This window comes from Alligator mississippiensis, chromosome 13 (genome assembly GCF_030867095.1).
Source record: "Alligator mississippiensis isolate rAllMis1 chromosome 13, rAllMis1, whole genome shotgun sequence".
In the NCBI taxonomy this organism is placed as follows: domain Eukaryota; kingdom Metazoa; phylum Chordata; order Crocodylia; family Alligatoridae; genus Alligator; species Alligator mississippiensis.
Window position 1 is genome coordinate 16,266,851 of NC_081836.1, and position 24,921 is coordinate 16,291,771.

Genomic DNA, 24,921 nt, shown 5'->3' on the forward strand with positions numbered 1-24,921 from the left:
AATGGAACCTTCCATTTGAAGAAACTGAACAAATTAAAGACCATAAAACAATGCCAGGGAAATACTGTACCAGGCTGCATCAGTAGGGTTTTGTTTATAGTGTGCACCCTCCGCAGATTCATTTTACAGCCATCTTTCCCCATTAGGTGAGATTTCCAAGCCTAAGATCAATTAAGAAATAAGCAGAATTAAAAACAGAAAAAGTGGCAGGTCTTTCATACCACACCAGACAGCTTTTACAGCAAAACTAGGAGGAAGTAAAAGATTTTTAAGTTTGTTGAGGAAAAGAAGGACAAAATTGTTGACATTTGCTTGTCAAAGCAAGTTTTAGGAATGACTCATGACCCATTTCAAAAGTGAGCTGCCTTGATGCTTGAATAGAAAAGAGTAATTTTATTCTATTGCAACCAGATAGTAATAATATCTACCAAAATGGTTGTACCAATGTCAATATTACAAAATCCAAAAGGTAAAAGGCAGGGAGCTTATGTTACTTTAATAAGCAATTAAAGTTCAAAGCAGAAACAAAATAATACAGGATCAAAGCAGGAACATACATTCATCCATAGACATTTTAAAATAAAGGAAAATCGGGACATAGCTACGCAACTAGAATAGAACTACAAAGTATTCAGTGATCCAGGCTGAGTACAAGTTACCTTAATTAGAAAGAACCAAAGTGTGTCACTAAATTAGATACCACATGATAACAATTTCTTGGGACTATTTGCTAAGCAGAAGTAAAAAGGCAAGTGAACACTTTTTGTAGCTTGTTTATGGAAAGCAACTGTTTAACAGCAAATGGAGCTAAATTCACAGATGAAGGGTCGAAAGGGACCTAAGTAGATTTTCAAGTCCAACCCCCTGCCCTGGGCAGGAGAGAATACTGGGCTCATATGACCCCAGCTAGATAATTATCCTAAAGGGACTTAATGGTGGGGGTCTACTACAGACCACCCAACCAAAGGGAAGAGCTGGACTGCGAATTCTCAGGTCAGCTTGCGGAGGCATTTAAGGCCTATATAGTCATCATGGGTGATCTAAATTACCCAGACATCTGCTGGGAGGAGCAGTCAGCCAGGTCGGACCGCTCACAAAGGTTCCTTGCTGAGATACAGGATCTCCACTTCAACCAGGAGGTGCACAGTCCCACTGGGGGGGGAATGAGCCAGCTTCTCCATCAAATCAATGCATCCACTCTGGACCTGGTCCTGGCCACAGGCGATGACGAACTGGTGAGGGGACTCCAGGTTCTTGACCACCTGGGTGACCGTGATCATTGCCTACTGGAATTCACCAGCCAGTGCAGGGTGTCAAGGGCCTGCAGCAAAGCAGTAGCCCTTGACTTCAGAAGGGCCAACTTCAATGAGTTGAGATTGGTAGGAGGCACTGGGGTCCTGGAGGGTAGGGGAACTGGGTGTCCAGGACGAGTAGTCGTTCCTTAAGGAGACGATCCTGCGAGCCCAAGGGGTGACAGTCCCAATGAGACTCAAAGGGCGCAAGGAGTGCTCAAAAGCCCCCTTGGCTCACCAAAGGCATTCAGGAATGCCTGAAAGTCAAAAAGGAGGTGTATAGCCCCTCCCTTCCACTGGGTATCACCAAAGGGGAGTATACCTCCATCGCTCGGGTCTGCAGGGGTCTGTTAGGAAAGCTAAGGCAGATACGGAACTAGGGCTAGCATCAAGGACAACAAAAAAGTCCTTTTTTAAAAACCTAGGGAGTATGAAGAAGGCACCGGGTAACGTGGGGTCCCTGCAGATATGGCTGGCAATCTGGTGGCTGCACCAGAGGAAAAGGCAGACCTTTTTAACAATTCCTTTGCCTCCAATTTTTTTGTGCAGGGACTTGGACTCCCCCACTGAGATTCAGGACGGACTTGGGAGAGACTCCGCCAGGCCCAGGGTCAGGGAGGACTGAGTTAGGGAACTTCTGGAGGGGCTGGGCGTGTTCAAATCAGCAGGTCCAGATGCTCTCCACCCCAGGGTGCTAAGGGAATTGGCAGGGGTTATCGAGGGGCCCTTGGCATGGCTTTACGAGCACTCGTGGTGCTCTGGCCGGGTGCCAGATGACTCGAAGGCCAATGTGGTCCCCATTTCCAAAAAAGGGAGGAGGGAGGACCAGGCAACTATAGGCCCATTAATCTTACTTCGATCCTGGGGAAGCTCTTTGAGAAGATTATCCAGGAGCACATCTGGGAAGGACCGGCGGGGGGGGCGGCGGCGCCGGATATGATGCTCAGGAGCAACCAGCATGGGTTCATTAGGGGCAGGTCCTGTCAGACCAACCTGACTGCTTTCTACGATCAGGTCACAAAATCATTGGATGCAGGTGTCGCAGTGGACGTAGTCTTTTTGGACTTCAGGGAGGCTTTTGACACTATCTTCCACCCCATTCTCATTAAAAAGCTAGGCGACTGGGGCATTGATATATATATTGACTGTGGCCTACACAGTCAAATGGGTTGCAAATTGGCTGAGGTGAGAGTGGTGGTGGATGGGTCATATTTGACTTGGAGGGATGTGGGCAGTGGAGTCCCCCAGGGCTTGGTCCCTGGGTCCATACTGTTCAATTTCTTTATTAGCGACTTGGATGAGGGGGTGAGAAGTGCCCTGTTCAAATTTACTGACAACACCAAGATTTGGGGCGAGGTGGGCACGCTAGAAGGGAGGGACAGGATACAGCTGGACCTGGACAGGTTACAAGGGTGGGCAAATGAGAATAGGATGGGATTCAATACTGACAAGTGCAGGGTACTGCACTTGGGCAGTAAGAACCAGCAGCATGCCTATAGGCTGGGGAACTCCCTTCTTGTAAGCACAGTGGCAGAAAGAGATCTTGGAGTCATAGTTTCATAGTTGGTAGGGTCGGAAGGGACCTGAGCAGATCTTCAAGTCCGACCCCCTGCCATGGCAGGAAAAAGTACTGGGGTCAAACGACCCCAGCAGGGTGTTTGTCTAACCTCCTCTTAAAGACCCCCACGGTAGGAGCCAGCACCATTTCTCTTGGAAGTTGGTTCCAGGTCCTAGCCGCCCTGACAGTGAAGTAGCGCCTCCTGATGTCTAGTCTGAATCTACCCTCTGCCAGCTTGTGACCGTTATTTCTAGTCACTCCCGGTAGTGCTCGGGGGAACAGGGACTCCCCCAATGCTGGTCCCCTCTGACTAGTTTGTAACAGGCCACTAGATCCCCCTCAGCCTTCTCTTGTGGAGGCTGAACAGGTTCAGGTCCCTTAGCCTCTCCTCATAGGGTCTGCCCTGCTGGCCCCTGATCATGTGAGTGGCCCTCCTCTGGACCATCTCGATGCTGGCCACATCCCTTCTGAAGTGCGGCGCCCAGAACTGGATGCAGTACTCCAACTGCAGCCTGACCAGTGCCACAGAGGGGGAGGATCACCTCCCTGGACCTGCCTGAGATGCATCTGTGGATGCATGACAAGGTGTGGTTGGCCTTCCTGACTGCGTCCCCACGCTGCCGGTCCACGTTCATTTTGGCATCAATAATGATTCCAAGTTCCTTTTCTGTCTCTGCACTGACGAGAAGGGAGTTCCCCAGCCTGTAGGTATGCTACTGTTTTTTCCTCCCCAGGTGCGGCACCTTGCACTCATTATTGATTCCAAAATGAACATGGGCTGTCAATGTAAGGACGCGGTCAGTAAAGCTAACTGCAACTTGCTGTGCATCCACAGATGCATCACTAACAGGGCCAAGGAGGTGATCCTCCCCCTCTATGCGATACTGGTCAGGCCACAGTTGGAGTACTGCGTCCAGTTCTGGGTGCCGCACTTTAGGAGAGATGTGGACAGCATCGAGAGGGTCCAGAGAAGAGCCACTTGCACGATCCAGGGACAGCAGGGCAGACCCTGAGGGGACGCTACAGGACCTGAACCTGTTCAGCCTTCACAAGAGAAGGCTGAGAGGGGACCTGGTGGCTGTTTACAAACTTACCGGGGGGACCAGTGGGGAATGGGAGAGATCCTGTTCACCCATGCACCTCCTGGAGTAACAAGGAATAACGGCCATAAGCTGTTTGAGAGTAGGTTCAGGCTGGACATTAGAAGGCACTAGTTCACTGTCAGGGCAGCTAGGATCTGGAACCAACTTCCAAGGGAGGTGGTGCTGGCTCCTACCTTGGGTACGGACAGTGAATTAATAGTGATTAATTAATCAATCAAGTGAATTAATATTCACTGTTTGTTAACTTGCTTCAGAAAGAGGAGTTATGCTACAGAAACAATTATATATTATAAAGGTCAGACAATCCTTGAGGACTACAGCTGTTAATCAGCAAATGTGATAAATACCTTGATATGATCATGCTTGTACACAACAAGCATCTGCTGTACTTCCATCCAAAGGAAAAAAACAAAATCACTGGAAGTGCATTATTTCAACCTTGGCAGTTACTCACAGCAAACAGCAAGTAAGACTCTACTTAGCTTCCCAAGACTCTTTTTCACTAATCGTAGCTGGCTTCCCACTTCTGGAGTAGGTTTTCCTCACAGCAGAAGCAAAAGGTATCAACATTGTTTTTCCTAGCGTCTAAACATTTTTCTAGACAAGACTAGTCTTCCTGTAAATATTTTGGGTGGCACATGGTCACTAAGGAATGCTGTAACTGACAACTCAACAAACAGAGTCTTGTAATATTTTGGTGATTTGGAAAGCTTCAAGTGCATGGCTACTGAGAACTCTCCTAGCCTATTAGGAGTTTCTGGATGACATATCACTGGGAATTTTTTTCTAAACATATTTTTTTTAAAAAAGGCATCAGCTTTGACCCTTTCTATCATGATGGTTTGGAGATTCATAAGACAGCTGGTCAAAACGGAATTTCTAGAGGTTCTGAATTCTAACAGAATGAAACAGGCCTTTCAATGATTTCAGGAAACTGCCAAAAAGCAGTGGCTAGGAGGAGACCCAGATTCAAGACCACCTAAAATCAGCAGCCTATGCTATCATCATACTACCTGTGGAGAACCTAGGTACTTTCTAGCGTGGGTATATTCAGGTAAACTAAGTATTTCAGCATTGTAAGAAACAAGATAGTTCAGTCTTCACAGCAGGACTAATGGAACCAATTTGAGAGTTTCTCCTACCTCCTCTCCTGGGGTGAAGTTCTCATGGCACAATGGACAATGGTTTGCCACTTTTTCTGGTTTGGCAGCTGAAAATTATTGGAAAGAGAAGTTACCAAAAAGGTAAATTACATTAACATCAATCGTCAGCAAATACAAGAGAAGGGCCTGGGCAAAAAGGAACAGAAACTAATCCTTGCTGACCGCCTTGAAGAAGAGACAAAGCCAGCTACTATCCTACCTTCAACAGACCAAACAAGAGGCTGTTCAGAAGGCAGCTCTGGGTTTACACATCCTTATTCAGCAGAAATCAGATGGGAAGAAGAGAGGTGGTAGTTGATATAGATATGCCCACAGCTGGGCCAACAGTAATTAGGGCTATTTAAACTATGCAACACTCTGATGGGTTTTTGCTTTCCTTAGCCACATGAAACCTATGTATTACTAGAAGGGAAAATAATGCGGAAAATGCAGGCAGTAATGGGGAAAAAAACCAAACTGTTCAATCCTTAGCCTTAAGTTAGGAATCCATCCATAGTATGGCACCTTAAGAGAATGCCCAAGCTTTCCAAAGGTGCTAAGTGTGGTTCTCATCAACTGTCCTATTCTACTTAAAGCTACTCACGATTGCAAGCCTTGCCCTTGATATGTTTGGGCAGCTCCTCTTTTGGAAGGGCCTCACTGCAGCGCTGACATTTCCCAAAGCCATCTTTTTTATCACACTCAGTCAGCAGGTGCTCTGTCAAACTAGCTATCTCCACCACCTGCAACAGGCAAAGCACATATATGATGGTCACAAATAGGCTTGTGTTGTGATATAACCAAGGGTAAGACTTTCAAAAAAACAGAAGTGATTTTGGAACTTAGATTCCTTTTTTTAAAAAAAGGAAAGTCACTTCAGTTCAAGGGCTCCTGACAAACAGGCATTTAAAAATTACATCCTTTGTCATATAATAATTCCTCCATCTCTTGCACATATACAGTTTACCAATTTTAAGGTGATAAAAAACATTATTAAAAAAAAATGGAAACTTAAAACTTATTCCTGTGCTTAAAGGAACTTTATGGTTACCTTTGAACTACAATCATTAGAAATTACTCACAGCCTGGGCCACTGGGGCAAAGCAGGAACATCTGCTCCTGACACAGACTTTGCACAGAGTAGTTAGCAGTACAAAACCTGCCACCTGAAATCAGCTTAGCTGTGAATGGTTGAGTAAAGCAACTAAACATCCATACCAAACCACTCTACACTCACTGACAGCTGCTGAGCCAACTATATCTGTAGCCCAGAGGCTGTGTAAACTACACTTTACGTAGCTGACAGTCCTAAACTGATTGAGCAATTGGTGGGTGAGCAACTGATATACTAGACAACAGAGGAGAGACCAATGCTTTTGATGCATTTGGTGCAAAATACAGCAGAAGTTCCAGGGGGTGACTCCCTCCCGCCCTCCATGTACTGAACTACAGGCTGCCTCTTGCTTGCTCTCCTTTTGGCTCCATGAATCTTGTACTCTGGCTGCCCAGCTGGCTATTTCCAACAGTGAAAGTGAAAGGTACGCTCGGGCTAGCCAGCCCACAGCCCAACGGCTCGGACACTTTTCTGGGAAGTGGAAGATACGGTTTCAATCTTCCTTGGCCTGAAGGAGGCCAAGAACCCAGGAGGTCATCTAGTCTAACCCCCTGCTCAAAGCAGGACCATCCCCAACTAGATCATTCCAGCCAGGGCCTTGTCAAGCCGGGTCTTAAAAGCCTCCAAGGATGCAGATTCCACCTCCTCTCTAGGAAACTTGTTCCAGTGCTTTATCACCCTCCTTGTGAAAGTTTTTCCTGATATCCAACCTAAACTTCCCTTGCTGCAACCTGAGAATGGTGTGCTCCTTGTTCTGTCATCTGCCACCACTGAAAACAGCCTAGTTCCATCCTCTTTCAAACCCCCCTTCACGTGGTTAAAGGTTGCTATCAAATCCCATCTCAGCCTTCTCTTTGGCAGACTAAGTAACCCCAGTTCCCTCAGCCTCTCCTCACCAGTCACGTGCCCCAGCCCACAAACCATTTTCATTGCCCTCTGCTGGACTCTTTCCAACTTGTCCACATCCTTTCTGTAGCAGGAGGCCCAAAACTGGACATATCACTCCCGATGTGGCCTCACTTCAACTTGCTGGCACTAATGCACCCAGTATGTTGTTAACCTTCTTGGCATCAAAGACACACTGTTGGCTCATATCCAGCTTACTGTCCACTGTGACCCCTAGGTTGTTTTCTGCAGAGCTGCTGCTTAGCTAGTTGGTCCCAAGCCTGTATTGGTGCAGAGGAGTAAAGCAACTAAACATCTACAACCAAACCACCCACGCACACAGAACTGCTGAGCCAAGTACATCCAAGAAATGGGTTTAACTTCTATGGATGCCATTTGTGGCTCAGAGGCTGTGTAACTCAGACTTTAAATAGCTGATGGTCCCACTTCCTGGCTAATGGCATATCCACACAGATCTCAATTTTGCTGTATTCCATTTTATGGGAACAACAAGGCATAATGTGGCCACCAATGGGAGCCTTTCCAAATCAGAACCAGAAGAAATTGATGCTGAAGCTGCCTGCACTTAACTGGTCTCCAGAAATTATGTGTTATGTATACTGGCACAGACTTTCCAGCATAGTGCCTGACCTGCTTGCAGTGTTCACATCTTGTTAACATTGGGCAACGCTTCCAGTAATGGAGATCCAAGCCTTCCTCTGTGAAGGATTCATCCCTTTCACCACAGAAAATGCACAGACTAGAAAAGACAGGGCAAGAATAACAAATGCTATGGATTAAATCAAGAGCTAATTGAAACAGATGACTCTTCCAATTTAAAGCCATTCTGCTAAACAGTTTTTGATATAAACTTTCCCACACAGAATATCTGCTTTAGGGAGGGACTTAAGGCAGACCTGTAATAGCTTTACAAGTGTTAACTAAAAACATCTGCCAAGGAAAGAGACAAATACACAGTAGAGAAAGCCTGAATGGCTTATTTGATCCCCAAACATTTAATATTTTCATCCTGCATCTGTAGTACAACATATTGAAGTTTGTCTTACAGTCTTTGCTTTGCCTGTTCTTTCTGTGGCAGTGGCAAGCAACTACACTGTGACAATTTCTCAATCCAAGCATCTCAAAACACATTCACAAATTCACACTCTATCAACTGTCAGGACGGATATACAATTTTTACTTGCTGATAATTCCCACCTCCTTATTGTTTAAATCCAAAAATCGGCCTTATTTTTATTTAATTGATGGCCAAGAGATGTTATTATGATTAATAACCAACTACTCTGTATGAAAGTATTTAGGAAGCTGCTAATTTTACTTACTTATCTAAATAATTTGCAACCGAGGAACGATCGTCTGAAATTTCTGTTGCTGCAGATAGGGTGGCTTTGTTTAGCTGATCACCTGAAAAATGGAAGCCAGTAAACCCAACAATCATTACTTCATAATATTTTTGGGAAACGCTGCTTCTTCAGATCCTAACAGCAGACTAACTGAAACTGTATTTTCCTCAGTGTCTGGAAGCAGTTTTCATAATGGCAGCATTAAAAGACAGTAGTCCTTTACATAGCAGAAAATCTGCATGTTTTTTGGGTGCGTTGTTATTTTCATTCTTGCAACATACTGTTTGCAAACAGTACCCAATTAAAATACCAGTGAATACTTTGTAAATGAAATGACAGGTGATTCCACCTCAGTCTGCCCTCAACTCAAGCCAGTCTAGTTTGGTACAGCAATCTGCCTGCCCAGGTGATGTCAACCCAATGTTAGTAATAGTCAGTATGCCAGTGGTCAGTTCTCCCTTGCAGATCCTTAGTTAACTCTTTGAAGGCAGGCTGAGGCCATAGCCAAGGCAACGCTGTAGGAGCACTGACTCAGATGAGTTCAAAGACAGTGCACTGAACATCACATCCAGTCATCCATTAACTTCTGGACTTCATAATTACTTCACCATCTAATAATTTCAAATTCACCTTCTCTCTTTATTTTAGAGAAATATTTAAGTTTCCCCTACCTTGATTCTTTAGCTTCTGAAAATCATTTTCTTTTTCCTATCAAACAGAAACAGAATAGTTGGCAAACTCCATCTCCAGCTGTAGCACTGGCCATTGTTTTCAAGGAAGGACAGTCAGGTAAATCCAGAAACAGTGCAGTGGGTTAACAGCAGCCAAGTAGAGCCAACACTGCATAGGGCATGGGGTGAACAGATGCCCTTTGCTCCTTTCCAAAAGGACTTCTAATCTGGGGCATTTCTAATCTAGGGAACAAGCCTGCTTCAGTAGATCTATTGCCTTCTCTCCCTTTTCAAAAGGTATGGTAACTGAAACAGAGGTTTCCAGGGAAGAATGGGAAATAGACTTTCTATGCTGTCAGGGTGCAGTTACTTTTAGTGGGTGCCTGTACATGAGTGTGGAGGCTGGTCCGATGAGCTGTAAATTACAGTGCATTGGAGCAGACTTGATTAATTGAGTCTGCTGGAGCGTGCTAAATTACTGCAATCCGGTAGCCTCCCACATCTCATGTATTAGCGTCCCCATGCTTCAAAATGCAGTGGGGGCACCTGGACTACAGCTTGCCAAATGTGCTTTAGTTCAAGCACTCCTGCCACCATTTTGAAGCACAGGGATGTTGATACACAAGACACTGTGGTGCTTTAATCAGAGCTGCTCTCAAAGCCCAATGCCAGGACATGTGCAAGGTTTGAACCTACTATATATAATATAGTATGATTTTGAAGTGACTTACATGTGTACAATATATCTGGTGCTCTTCTCTAACAGATCCACTTTAAAGCTCACAGGCGCATTGTCTAAACAGTATGTCGATTAAATAATTTTACAGGGATGCAATTTTTGTAGGAAGTTCCCAAATACAAAGCAAAACATTATAATTTCAGACTTTTGTTTTGCTGCATGTAAAGACCAGCCCTTTGTAGGGGCATGAAAGGTTAAATGAGTAATTGTTTAACCATTAAGTGCAGTGATAACCGGTTAGCTTACCAGTTATCTTTTAACTGGGGCAGATGCAGTCTGGCAGAGAAATGAGGAAGGGAAGGTGCCCCAAGGTGCCCCAGCAGGAATCAAAAGGCAGCAGGGCAGGCAAGAGGGAGGGGCAAGGGGGACTAGTACCCATAGCCTAAGAGGAAAACAGCAAGCAGCCTAATGACTCCTCAATTAAATTCACAGGTACTTCCTCCATCCCAGCCCAAGGCTTCAGGTGGACTGTATCTGGCCTCACAGCCCTCCCAACTCCACCACCCGAGCCAGCTGGAGGACACTAGACTGGACGGTGAAGAAGCGGACCATCGCCGCCACCTCTACATGCCTGTGTGGCGCACTGTCCATTATGCCGCCCTCGCATCCTGCCCAGACACCAAGTGGTGGGACCTGCTTAGCAAGGGCATGGGGGCATGGCTGGGGCACCCCAGTGGCTGAGTCTATACTCCACCCTAATCCCACAAGCCACTGGGGACTTTAGCTGGCTGCCTCCCTGGGGACCTCAGGTGTATGTGGTGAGTTTCATGGACACCACAGTCTCCTACCCCTTCTGCCGGCAAAGGGAGAGCCTGGTGCACATAACCCTCAAGTGCGCCAGGCTGCAGCCCCTCCACCTCCACCACCTCCTCTTGAGGTTCTGGTTGAATTTCACCCCCCACCCTTTTGTTTTTGCTCATCCCATCCATGGCCATACCAAGTCCCAGGACCTCCTGGTCAACCTCTTCCTGGCCCTGGCCAAGAGGGCCTTGTATTTGACCAGGAAGAAGGCTCTGGCCAGGGAGGTGCCTGGAGACTACGGGGTCGCTTTCCTCTCACTTGTCCATGCACGTTTTCAGGTAGAGCACCAGTGGGCGGCATCCACTGGCTCCATGGATGCCTTTGAGGACTGGTGGGTGTAGCTTGTGGGGCTCTGCTCGGTGTCCCCCTCAGGTGCACTTATTTTCATGTTTTGACCTTTTGACCCACACAACACTCCTATCCTTTTTTTTTTTTCCATTAGTTGTCCCAAGTATTTTGTTGTGTCATCCATTCATTGGCCCCATACAATAGGGGTTATTAGTTAGCCGTGTGGGCCTCAGGGCCCATGATAACGATAATTGGGTGATACAAATAGTCAGGTGGACTGTGTTGTCCAACTGGGCATGTCTCCTCCCCACCTCCTAGGGTGAATACCGGTCCCTAATTGGGCAAGACAGTCCTGGAATGGGATCATCAAGCCCTGGCCCCAGGCTGCATGACTCCGGGACAGACCTGTCACAGCATTGTGCAGGGATCTGGGTTTCCCCTTGCAGGCTGCAGGGAGACAATGGCATGGAATTCTGCTGCCCACTGCTGGAGGCAGGGCAGCAAGCCTGAATCCGCTGCTGCCCCACTTTGCTCCACCGTTGCTGCAGGTGGGAGCAGGTGGAGGGTGGGGAGGCATTTGTCCCACCTTTACGTTTTAAAAAGGTGGTCACTCTACCTTCTCCTCCCAGTCAAAGGGTCCCCAGGAGCTGGGAGTGGCTCCCAGCAGCAGCTGTGTCAGAGCTTCTGTGTTATTAGTTAAATTGTTTAACTGATATAAATTAGAGGAGGTTAAAAGAATATTTTTAAAACAATATTTACATCCCTAGACCTGTGGTGCATTTCACCTGTAATGATATTGCTACAAGAAGTACAAATCATTTCAGTTCAGAATCTCTGATGAAAGAGGACTGACCTTTCCAGCCTGAACTTCTGCCTGAATCTCCTTCAGTGCTGCCAGCTGTCCCTGCAACACCTTAATTTGTTCCTTCTTTTGTTTCTCTGCTTCTTCTGTGGCTGCCTTTTTCTGTGCCTATTAAGAAATGCTGTTTCAGTGATAACAGTTTTTTAATGCTCTCAGAGAGGAGGTAGATACAAGAAAGCAAATTACTAATAATTTCTGAAAAATAACTTGTGTATTTTTCACTATGCTTTAAGTTTGATGCTGATGTATTATCAGCCATATAAAACGGCATCCTAGTATGTGTTTATTATGCAAATATTGTAAATATAAAAATCAGCAATAAGCCTCATCTGTTTCACAGCCAGTGTAGCTGCAAATTCAATATATTGCTCTATCAAAATGCCGCTAAATGCAATAAAGTAGCCACATATTTTCAACAGATTTGTTACTTACTTTAATTTCAGCCTCAGTAAGTTTGCCATCTATTTTAGTAAATCCATCAAAGAGTGTTTTATAAAGCACATTCTTGCGTGTATTGGCATCATCTGGTGGAAGATAGTTCAATATAACGGTCCGATGCTGCCTGTACATGTCAAAGATAATCCGTAATGCTGTATCGCGTACCTCATACACTCTATGCTCCAAAGCACCTGTTGCAAACTGAAAACAATAAGGTTATTCTAACTTTTTCTAAGGGCTGAACTGGTCTCCATTGTTCCCAAGTTTGGGGGAAGACCACCTTAAACTACCCTGGCCACCCCATTTCCAGCATATGCTGGGTATCATTCAGTCTGATCAAGATCTGTCCCTTAATCTAAAGCAATTACACCATTATGGGGAAGTATTGCAATTATGAAGCCATGCACACATGCTCCCTCAAATTCTCTCTTTCCTTTATAGTTTCTCTCCTTTGCATTGTGCATCCTCACAAGGTGGTTTGCTGCTAGCTATAAGATTCTCAGGTTCTTGTTAACTGCACCAGGCATTCCAAAAGAGTTAAACATGCAGAAGAAAAAGGAATACTTAAAACACTGTAGATTCTGATGCCTACCCTCATGATGTTGTCAACAGTAAACCCAGAATTTTCAGTTCCCAAATTTTTCAAGAGGCGTTCCACTAATTCAACTTGACTCATTGCTAGATGTGTAGGGGAATTTGGTTTCAATGGATGGACCAAATGAATTGGAATAATATGAAGGGGTTTAACTTCATTACATAGTGCCATTTCCTGCAAGGAAAAAGAAGAAAAAATACCAAGACATTAGATGAAAATTCTTTGTAATGTTTTTCAAGAGCTTAAAACAAAAAAAAAAAGAAAATCAAAATATTCTTTAGTTCGATTGAAACAAGCTTTTCAGAACAGTAGATAGTGACTGGCCAGTTTAACAGTCCGCTCGCTATTTACAACAGCTGTACAGAGGGGGGCAGAAAGGTGTTTTGATCTGGTTGCTGACAAGAGACACAAGGGCAAAATAATGCAGCCACTGAAAACCATGCATCAATGTAATCACCAAGCAAGCAAGCAATTTGAAAATTAGCTTCAGACCATTTGATATTATAAGGCAATTTGATAAGACATTTTTCTTTTCTTTTTTTTTTTAAATTAGCTAATGTGAAATCAGGAATTTCCTTAAAAAACAAAATAAAAATACCACTGCGGTGGTGCCTCTGGACTATTCTTAGATGTACATTTCAGAGGGATATACCATTTCACTTTCTCATTTTACTTAATTGGTCCCCCAGGCTGAACTGTCTGTGTGTAAGATGCTTGCTGTATGAGCTTGAGCCTTTTTGAATGCAAGGCAATACCTACTTTGTATGTGCAGCACTGTGGTCACTTGAACGTGTTTGAAGGAAAATAAGACATCAACTTCTATGCCACATTTTAGTTTTAATAGGCTAGGTTCGGATTTTGATTATGCTTGTGTAATTACATAAAAAATAAAAACATATCTGCCTCCTACAGATCATGACAAGTTGTGTAAAGAAACCTGCACTAAGTCACAGCTTCTACTCTAAATATTGCTTGTACTCTAGTAAGATTTTTTTAAAATTTTTCACGTGATAATACAGAGTAAATATTTTCATCCTGTTCCAAGCCAAGTGTTACAAATTATTATTGTAAACATACAATAGTTTCCTCATTTCAAGTATACAATTATAAATCTAGTGTACATGAAAAAAAGTGGTATTCATAAACTCATCAGTACCCTTTGGGGTTATGGTGACAAGCCAGAGCTGTTCTCATACAATCCCTATTAAAAATTTAGAAAGTCTTCAATGAAAGAAAACAACCCTCCCCCTCAGGTGTGGATAATTCAGTGATAAATAACCTAAAGCCAGTGACTCACCTTGTGCCATTCTGTGTATACATATGTATTAATAGAAACTCAAAATTACTATTCCTGTCCCAAGTTCTGCTGGAAAATAGTCTGTAATCTTCCATCTGTCATTCAGTGTAAAACAAGGAATGGATTATCTGTTTTAATGGGCATCCAATTTACCTTTGCTAAACCTGATATTTACATCACTGGTTTTTTTCAAATTGAGTTTTTCCCTTTACTTTTTACTGAACCCACCTCAAAATGACTCCCTTAAATTCAAAGAGGTAAATTCACTTTCCACCAGTTGAAGGCTATACTATTTTTCTTTCAATCAAAAATACATCCACATGGGAAAAAAAAGATAGACGGGGGAAGGGTGAGGGGTAGAAACAGGAAGATTGCCCATCAAGGTGCTTCTAGAATTCCCATCGCTGCAGGACCCTGAAAATGAATAAGGGTTGACAGACCACACTGTGAGCATACTACAGCTGCAGAAGAAGATGAAAGCTAGCAGATTCTACCTGGCATTCTTCTCCACATCATAATGGAGTGTCAAGTGCTGGCGTAGAGATTGAGAGGCAGCCAAATCAAAGAAATTGGCTAGTTCTGACTGCTGCCAGGTCAATGGTTATTATTTCCCTAGTCTGAATGCAGCTCCTGAGTTCAGGTGTCTACCTTCACAACTCTTTTTGACTGACATAGTGTCAGGATAATACTGGATATACTATACTATTGAATGGAACGTCAGCATATGTACTAGATCAGCCACTGGATGAATTTGCTACAGAACATACTGCTGAACAAACAAGCAGTTGCATTTTGTACCACCTTGAATTTCCTAATGCTATTTAGGTTCATTACAAGATATAAGGAGTTTCAGTAATCCAGCCTATGCAGTTCACTGGGGTAGATCAGTGCCTGAAAGACTGGATTACAACCTTCTGGCTGGTCAAACAGACAAGAGAGTTTTGTACTGCCTTGACCATTTCTACAACCAAGAACAAAACCAGGTCTTTGACCCACAGGGCTGTTAGGGAATAGGTAAGTTTCTTACATAGCAGAATTGTAAAAGTTTTTTTTATTCATGGGAAGGGAAATTAGTAAATGGTAGTAGTAGAATTTGATAGGCCCCACCACTTCTCTAGTAGTTGTGTCAGTAAGCTCAATTACACCCCTTTTCTAACCAAAATGTTTTGCCTGCTATTTCTTGACCTCAATGCATGCTTGACATCCAACCTTTATACTCAATCAATTTTCTCAAATGTAGTATCGAGTTACTTTATGTACATTTTCATTCTGGTCACACTAAATTTAATTTCCATTTAAATTTTCTCTATGCAAAGGTAGCCCTACCTCCAAGTACAGATTTCCTATCGCTGATGGTCTATGAACAGCTTCAAATGTGTATCAGATGGCAAAATTTAGTCTTTAGCACAGCTACATTGTGAGCAAATTACATTGCCTGTGGTACCAAGATAAGGGCAATAGCTCCATAAAAATTCAGGACTTCTTACCTAACCATAATAACAAAGTTAATATAGATCTCTCTAAATCACAGTCGCCACTAATAAAACATTATAATCATAGAGAAGGAAGGTTGGAAGGGCCCACCAGAGGTCATCTGGTCCAACCCTTGCTTGAGGCAGAATCATCCCTATCTAAACCATCCTATAGAAACCATAATCTAAACTCTACAAAAGACTACCAACAACTCTGACACAACACAGACCTAACATCTAACCTGTCACAGGTAAAGCAGGGGAACTTCCTGCTTCTATTAAATCGGGGGGGGGGGGGGGGGGAGGGGGGAGAGGAGCAGGGTGTGTGCATGACCCCAGATAAAAGGGCATCTTGAGCATATATTGACACTATTTCATAGAAGCACTAATGCTCCTCCTGTGTAAAGGCCTATGAATAAAATACATTTAACTCTTGACTGAATAAGGCTGTGGACCACAAAGAATAGCAAGAGAGAGAGAGAGAGAGACTAAGTACAATAGCTTTTCTACCACAACACTTAAAATGCAACATAATATAGTTAAACAGCCAAATCACACACAAATACCACTGTAATCTGACTGCATCAAAAATACAGGGTCAGACACATCCAACATTCTTGTTACCCTAAAAAAAAAAAATCTACCCTGATTATGGCTGTTTACCAATTTTCCCATGCGAACCCATTACAAATTATCATCACAGACTACCCCAAAAGTAGCCTGCCTTTGGTTCATACAGAGGGGAAACAAGTCCTCTTAGAATGGTAATAGGATGTGGCAACACTGTAAAATTCTTGTATGGGGCAACTTAGTTTCATAGATTCTGCCTGGTAGATACCACACAACCAACCAGCAATCGCCTAACAATTCCATAGATGTGACAACTTGCTGTTCCACAAACAATTATTTCATTTGCTTTCAATGACAGCAAAAAACATGGCATTGACTATCAGCATCATTCCACATTTTTTTACCTGAAAAACTGCCATCAACTTTAATGGAAGTTAAATTACTCTCAAGAATACAGCAGCAGAACTTACTTAAATACTCTGTTTTTATTACTCAGTATGCAATTAAGTCGCCCACTGTTACAAGACAAATATTTTAGGGTTCAGTCTCATGAGGTATTGAGCACCCTGAAACCAAAGGGCACTGAAAGAAGTGAGTACCTCTTCAGGATCAATTCCTGACACAAATGGAACCTACCACTTTGTGAAAGGAAGTCTGTATTAAAATCAAGAAGAGAATATTCTAATATAATAAAAGCCTTACCACTTCTGTCTGTCTGTAACGCTCTGGGCCAACTGCGCATGTGTGGCCCAGAGCCATAGGACAGACAGACAGGTGGAGGCCGAGGTGGGTGGGGCCGGCTGCAGGGTCTGGCCATGTGGGGGCATGGCTTGTCACTGTAGGGGGGGCATGGCATGCAGTTTCCTGCAGCTACGCACCATGCCACAACCCTCCCCACGTGGGGGGGAGCGAAGCAGGGAGCTTGTGCGTGTGGCTGGGTGGCACGTGGCCAGGGGGGAAGGGTGTGCGTGCAGTATGTGGCCAGGCGACTGTGGTGTGGGGAGGGTGCACAAGGTGGACACAGAGCGCGGGAGGGATGGGGGTTGTGTATGGCCAGATGCAGAGTGGCAGCAGCACAGGGCGGTGGCTCTGTCCCTGCTGCCTACCATTGTTCTTGACAGGCACTTTGCTAGTTTATGAAGAATGCCCAAACAAAGCAGAGGAGGTGCTTATGTAGGTTAAATCAATAGCTGCAAGACCAACAGTCTATACAGCCAACTCTATGAACACATTTTCATTTATTAACCTTTTAGTTTTCAGCTTTGCACAAGGGTCATGCTGTCAACACCTATATGGCTTTTTCAATGCATCATTTATCTAGTTATACACTGTATTAAGCATTTGCAGGATGCTTTCTTACCTGAATAAAGTTGGAAGCCACAATGCGCAGACGGGTTGATGAATCCCCAGTCCTAGAAAGCAGATTTGGAAGGATTCTGTCCACACAGTGAGCCGTTTCCAGTTTCCCTAACTTATGCTTTGGTATGTACTGCGTAATGATCATTTTTAGAAGTTTCAGGGAAGCCTGAAAAACCTGAATTAAAAAGCATTATTTAATCAATATAAAAGTTTCTAATCCCATTTTCTACCACAAAAAAATAAAAGAAAGCAGGAAATCTAAAATTACCAATAAAGAAAGCACAGCCATAGAAGTGACTATGGCTGCTCCTTTTCCAGAAAAAGAGTTACATTTTAAAATGAGATGGCTACACAATGTATTCAATTCTTTTTCTAGTCTAACAAGGGAATGGAAAGCCTGTTTTTCAAGACCCTAAGTCCTAAAACCAGCCTGGAGATTCAATGTTCCACCCTCTTTTGTCCCTTCTTTGCCATATGGCAGCTTTTTAAAACATGTATACTTAAGCTTCGGTGTGTATCTCATCACTAGTAATTTCTTTTAGCCCATTACTCAATTCTGGCTTCCATCAACATGGAAAATATTTAATTTTAACTAACTCTACATCACAGTAACCTGAGTTGAAGCAGACGTTCCAAATTTTCATTATTACAGACTCTGTACAAACACTTTGTTGCTGCCTTACCTACATGTTTCTGTGGTGCAAGCTTAACTGTTCCTTGTTTGTTAATACAGTACAGTCGCGTCATACACGTATTTAACTTGCATGAATTCAACCTTACTGGGGGGGGGCTTCAGTTTGTGGTGGCAGCGGGAGGTTTTGGCAGCATGGTGGAGGCCCGGCGGCACGCAGCCACCCCCCCTCACCACCCCGCGCTGCCGGCCACACAGCTCCAAGCACGGCTCCACGGCGGCAGCGGGAGGTTTTGGAGGCAGAGGCAGCTGCTAGTCAAAATCGCTGGCAATTCGACTATACGCGATTTTCACCTTACGCGCTGACCTCGGAACCAAACCCCTGCGTAAGATGCGACATGCCTGTACTTCTATAAATGTTTTAAATGAATTAAATCACCTGACATTTAAGATTCTTGGCATTCATTCATGCTTTGCTCACAACAATAGAACATTTTCAGGCACACTACCCAAAGATAAATTCCTCTACACATTTTGAAAATCTCTTTCCATGAGAGCATTTAGGTGCTATACAAATATTAAAAAAAGAAAGTAAAATTCCTTCAGGACATGCAAAAATAGACCCCAATTCCATTCCAAAGTCATTACATTTTGAAATCTATTAAATATTTAGTTCTAAGTGTATGCAATTCCCTAAATCAGTGGTTCTCAACCATTTTTGTACCAGGACCCATTTGTAAACATCGGTGGCCAGTCCTGACCATAGCCCCCTGGCCCTGCCAGTACCCCTCACTCCCAACCTCAAGTCCCCTGCCCCCCACAGCTGCCCCTGTCCCACTTGGGCTGGAGTGCAGTGGCTGCAGTGGCTTCAGCTCATGAGAGTGGCAGTGGAGAGATTTCAGCCCTGGCACGAGCTGGAGGGAGGACAAGCCTTTGGCATTCCCTGCCCTGGGCTGGGGCTCCCATGCCATGCCAGGCAGCCTGGTCATGGCCCCTCCTGCCCCTCAAGCAACATCTCCTCAGTATCCTGCCCCTGAGAGTATGGGCACCAGCCACAGTGCTGCCAGCCCAGCCATGCAGCTCCCTACTGCCCCTGAAGGACCCCCCTCCTGCCTGCTTCCCCCTCTGGAGGGGCAGGTTGCTTCCCCCCACAACTCCTCTGCCACGAGTCTCAGCACCTGGCCACCTTCCCCCAGTGCCAGCAGGCACCTGCACCCCCGCATCCCTTCCACACCTACACAAAGCCCTAGACAGTTCCCAAGCCCTGGCCCTCAAACCCCACTCCCCTAGACTTACCTGCATCTAGCTGCTGGGACTGCTCCTACCACCTTGCCTGGCTGCATGAAGGCCACATGTGCCCACTGCCTCCGACTGCCCCAAGCAGCTCCTCGCAGGCTGGAATGCTGGCAGCCTCCAAGGGGAACACATGCTTTCCCCATGTATTTCTGGGACTTGCTTGCAACTGTTTCAAATATTCTTTTGCAACCCATTTTTGGGTCACGGCCTACAGGTTGAGAAACACTGCCCTAAATTATGCAGTAAATAGTAAATACGAACCCAAGGTTTTGTTAAACAGAGCCTAGGATTCAAAGCCATAAATAAATAAACAAACCTTTCATAGCAGGGGATGATTATACATCCCCAGTGCTTACAATTATCTTCGTTAAAAGACCTCATTGAACTTAGATTAATCAACTGTGGCTGCAGCGGCTTCAGCTCATGAGGGTGGCAGTGGAGTGAGTCCAGCCCCGGCACAGGCAAATGCTACCTCTTATCCTGAACCCCGCCAGAGCCCCACTGACTTTGACTGGCTCTGGGCTGGAGCAACATGTTTCCTGTTGAATAAACTGAGGCCTACAGATTTTATTATGAAACAGCCTTACTTACAGAAGACACTATGTCTTTTGTGGCTCTTCTTATGAGAAAGATAGCAGCCCTGAGCATGTTCTTTAAATCCTCTTTTGGGGTGCTGACAGAGATTTCCATCAGCTTTTTATATATAGCAAGCAATGCATCTTCTCGATATGACCAAGTCTTGGAATATGCTCCTGCAACCTACAAGAAGAGAGCAAGACTGCCATGAAACAGCCGTCATCCATTCAAAAAAAAATGTAATTTGGTCTCAGAAAGGAGAATACCCAATGTAAAAAGGGTATTAGAAGCCCAACTGCCTCTCATTTTCAGTGGGAGTTTGGCAACTTCCTGTACTTTGTGCTTTTGAAAACCCTTCCCATAAAATAACCTAATGGAAAAATTAGACTTTGTTCAAGTAAAAGAAAAAAAAAAAAAGAGATTCGCCTCAACAAATTACCCCATCATTCGATAATTATTTTTCTTCCTATGAAGCCTCCTCAATCATTGTGGTAGTTATGAAAGCCCAGTACATTTCATATTCTAAAGCACACTATTTGCAAATATCCGCTACACTCTTTCCCAAAAATGGAAGAGAACAAATCTATTTAATTTTCTCCAGATCTAAATCATCCTCTCAGAATGTATATATATAAATAAATTAAAATAGCAATAAAAAGTTAGGAAGTGAAATAAATTGTTTCAAACTTTCACATTACGGATTTATAACTCCCACATCCACAAATTAAGTTTCAGCCATTCCCTGCTCCCCACACCAAAATGATTTATAAACCAACTCTAGTTCTCAACTACACAACTACAGCATTTTAGCTTTTGGGGGTTTACCAAAGCCTCTCCAAAAACTTCAATGGCAGGGCTGGCCTCCCTTAGTGCTTTTTCTGTTAATGGTTCAGGCTCCCCAGTGATGCCACTTCTTGGAGTATCATCAATATACTCTTCATTCATTTCTGGCTCAAGGTAGGCAAATGTTTCCTCATGTTGTTTACGAATAGCTGGAAGAGGCCTCTCATCATAAGGTAAAAATTCTACCTAATAGAAAACATAAGAGATAATTCCAAAATCAACTTGAATCTAACGCTATTCTGTACATGCTTAGATTCTTTACAGTGTAATCAGTCCAACCTTTTATCCAAAGCTACATCTTGTGTCTTTTAAATGCACCTCTGAAGATTTTCCTTTTGTCTCCATTCTGTGACCATGGGTCAATACTTTCAGAATGGAGCAGTTAGTATAAAGAACATATTTCCTTGCAGTAAACAGGTGAGAAACAAAGCTCATTCCTTTTCATAAAAGTCCACATCTAGCCACTCTCTACATGTAAGTGCTAGGAGGGAACTCAAGCAAAACACAGCTTTGCAGTGTTAATGCTTCAGGGTCCGCCTCCTACTGCATTCAAGAGAAGAATTTCCACTGGCTTCAATTTAATATGGGCTAGCTTGTTAGTGCATCTGTCCTATGTGTGGCACTAGCACAGGGGTGGGCAAAATGGTGGATTGGACTGGTGGCCAGACTCCATTTCCTAGCAGCCCCTGCTTGCATCACTGCACCGTTTTCAGGGAGACCCCAGCAGCAGTGAGGCCATGACAACATGGGGCCAAGATTTCCGTGGAGACTGGTAGGGTGCATGGCTGGGTGAAGAACTGCTCTGGGGCCAGGACTGAAATCAGGTGGCAGCAGTGTGGTTTGGAACCAGGGCAGAGCTGCAATCTGCTGCCTGCATGCCCTTGCCCGAGCCGTGTGGGCAGTGCATCACAGTTCTGCCCTGGCTCTGGACCACACTGTCACTGCCACAAGATCCCAGCAATGGAGCAGCAAATGCCTAGCTGTGCCCCTTGCCAGTGCTGCTGGGGCCAGTCTCCATGGAAACCCTGGCCCTACCGCTACTGGGATCTCCATGGAAACCGGATGCAGTGATCTGGACAGGGCTGTTGGGAAATGGAGTCTGCCGCAGGCACAATCCAGCTTGTGGGCCAGACTCTGTCTGTCCCTGCACTAGCATGATTGATTGATGAGTTGCTTCTCCACTCCTAGCACACATGATCTCAAGCCACTGCCACACTCCTCATCTCAATGCCAAGAGAACAGAAAGAGGCTGGTTAGAATGAGCTAAGGCTTAGACAAGAGGGGTATTTATAAACGTACTCTGGGGGTGGGGGGCACTCCTAATTAAAGCGCCCAGAGTGTCTTGTGTCTCAGCATCCCTGTGCTTAAAAATAGCAGCAGGGGTGCTTTATCTAAAGCTCACTGAATGAGCTTTAAAAATGGCAGCAGGGGTGCTTTATCTAAGCACAGGGATGCTGATGCATGAGATGCTGGAGGCTGCTGGAGTGCAGTAATTACCACACTCCAGCAGACTCGATTAATCGAGTCTGTTCCAATGCACTGTTCATGTAGAGGTGCCTTAGGATTTCTTGAAAAAAGTAAAAAAAAAAAAAGTGTGAGTTATCAAGGCACAGAGGGACTAGATCAGGGGTGTCCAACCTTTTTGAACGTGCGGCTGGATCACAAACTTTAACATCCAGTGGGCCGGTGAGCCATATTCAAAAGATGTCACAGGAAGTGGTATCATATCAGGAAGTGATGTCATGTGACCTGTGACACCAATGAAGTTGCAGGGGTTGACATGGTGCTGGTTGACATGGCATACATACCCAGGTTGACATGGTGCTGCAAGAACTGCTTGGCTACAACTGGGTTGACTTGGTGCTGGAGAAGCTGCAGGGCCAGGCCGGGGTTAACCTGGGGCCCGCCTGGCCTGCTGGTGCCATGCCTGGGTTTACATGGTGCTGCAGGACCCACCTGGGCAGAACCGGGTCAGCACCAGCCAGGAAAAGCAGCATGTAGCTGAAGCCAGCTTCCCATGTGCTGCTGGGGGTGGGAGGAGGCCGGCCAGGTCTGCACCGGCCAGCAGAACCGGCGGCGGAGCCGCGTGCCGCTCAGGACTGACCGGTGCAGGCTTGTCCGGTCCCAAGCGGCACATGGCTCTGCCACCGCTTCTGCTGGCCGGTAGACCCAGCCGGGCTCCTCCCACCCCCAGCAGCACATGAGAAGCGGCCCCCTTGGGGCCTCGCACACAGGCGGCCAGGCCCGGAGAGCTGCAGTACCCGGGGGGAGACTGGCTGGGGAAACAGGTGCTGCCTTGCTATGGGGCAGAGCAGGGCAGCGGGGCTTGCTTGAAGCGGGCGGGTGAAGAAGCAGGCGTGGGCCGGCAGTGCCAGCAGCTGCTGCTTGGCCTCCTGTGCGGGGCTGCTCCCCTGGGCCCTGCGGGGGTAACCAGCTCCCCTCCCCTTGCTGCTGGCTAGGGCCTGCAGGCCAGCCCTGCCCACTTTGCTGCAGCCCTGCTGCTGCGGCCGCAGCTCCGCACTCTGCTGTTGCGGCTCCAGGCTCCGCAGTGGCAGCAGTACGGCCGCCACTGTCTCTAGCCAGATAAAATGGCTTGGCAGGCCACATGGCAGCCCGCAGGCCGTATGTTGGACAAGCCTGGACTAGATGAATGATGTCCCTTGCTTTGCCATGGAATGTGTGTGACCTTCCACAAGACGCTTCAATCCTAGTTTCAGCTCCCTTGAATTTATGTGCAACATACCCCTTGATAACTGCTGTATTGAGGAATATTTGTAAAGGCTTTCAAATGGGTTCACAAAAGAAGAACTAACTACTATTATGAGGAGAGTTCAGCACCAGGAGTTGGCTTTTTCAGCTTCTTACAAGACACCACCTTAAGCAAAAAAAAAAAAAAAAAAAAAAAAAAAATCCCACAAAACACGCAAACTAAAGAAACAATGCCCCCCCCCCCCCCCCCCCCCCCCGAAACCAAATCAAACAGAATTAGCTTCTAACTGGATACTGAACATGGGTGACTGGTACCTCCTGAGTCGGGGGGGCACATGACCCCCCCAGTGGTCAGTCAGCAACAGGGGCAGAAGCCCTACGCATTGTGTGCTCCCTACGTGTTGCCACTGATACCGAATACACAAAGCCTCTTCTTTGGTAGTCAAGAAAAAATTGCATGAAAGTCGGCTTAGGCTGGGACAGCCGAGTGATTTTCAATTATATGGCAAAGGGAAAATTTGGATGCTCACAAATCCGTCAGAAGCTATTTGTATAAGAGTCCAAGATGCAAACTACTCACATTTATCTTGGGAAAGCCCTCTACTGAGGCTGGGGTCTGGACCACAGGAGGAGGGGACTGATGGGGAACAACAGGCTCAGGAGAAGTTGGCTCTGTTGGCTTTTCCTGTGGCAAAGGCTCAACTTTCTCTGGTTCCGTTTTCTCATGTTGGGGTGAATGTGTGGATTTCTTTTGCTGAGGGCTAACAGAGTGAATCACAGGCTCAAGAGGCAACTCAGGTGGCCTTCTGATCTGAGAAAAGAAAGAGCAATTTCTGTAAAAGATATCTGTGCAGTCAGTCAAAAAAATTAGTCATTAAAGAATGTAAGCCCATGAGCCTCTACAACTTCATCCAGCATTCAAATAAATACCACCAGCTCACAAAAGTTTGTTTAGCAATCATTTCTCTAATTGTAGCATATGGCCTACTGGCAATAAAACCTAAGGGAAGAGAATGAATTAGAAGTAGCTTCACCTATTGAAAAAATAATGTTTTCTGTGTATGCTACATGCTACTATGAAATATATCCTGGTATTTGGGTAATGTTGCTCTTGAACTCCTCTAGTTTGAAGTGAGGCCACCAGAAGCCCTTACGCATATAGATCAGCAACAAGGGATATCTAGAAGTACAAGAGACACCCATTCTGTGGGTTGATTTAGGTATCTCTACAAGAAGTTTTACTGATCTCCGTTTCCCTTACAAACCCATTCATTTATGTTGCACGGCCTGTAAATTAGCCAAGCCTGACAGATATC

At 45.2% G+C, this 24,921-nt stretch overlaps 1 protein-coding gene across 4 annotated transcripts in view; it reads right to left on the reverse strand.

The window, feature by feature from the left end:
• The window catches only part of CEP104 (centrosomal protein 104), a 38,836-nt gene that overhangs the window by 7,255 nt on the left and 6,660 nt on the right, over window positions 1-24,921 (reverse strand). For 2 of the 4 annotated variants that reach the window (XM_059716652.1, XM_059716651.1), the window contains exons 9-21: window positions 24,186-24,416; window positions 20,879-21,082; window positions 20,069-20,236; window positions 17,552-17,725; window positions 12,850-13,026; window positions 12,252-12,458; window positions 11,811-11,927; window positions 9,130-9,166; window positions 8,438-8,519; window positions 7,686-7,854; window positions 5,700-5,838; window positions 5,096-5,163; window positions 71-161 (exon numbers count right to left, since the gene is read on the reverse strand). In XM_059716652.1, coding sequence (XP_059572635.1) covers window positions 71-161; window positions 5,096-5,163; window positions 5,700-5,838; window positions 7,686-7,854; window positions 8,438-8,519; window positions 9,130-9,166; window positions 11,811-11,927; window positions 12,252-12,458; window positions 12,850-13,026; window positions 17,552-17,725; window positions 20,069-20,236; window positions 20,879-21,082; window positions 24,186-24,416 — 1,864 coding nt within the window. The remainder of the gene's footprint in view (window positions 1-70; window positions 162-5,095; window positions 5,164-5,699; window positions 5,839-7,685; window positions 7,855-8,437; window positions 8,520-9,129; window positions 9,167-11,810; window positions 11,928-12,251; window positions 12,459-12,849; window positions 13,027-17,551; window positions 17,726-20,068; window positions 20,237-20,878; window positions 21,083-24,185; window positions 24,417-24,921) is intronic. The other 2 variants (XM_059716653.1, XM_014605796.3) reach the window with 2 other exon arrangements.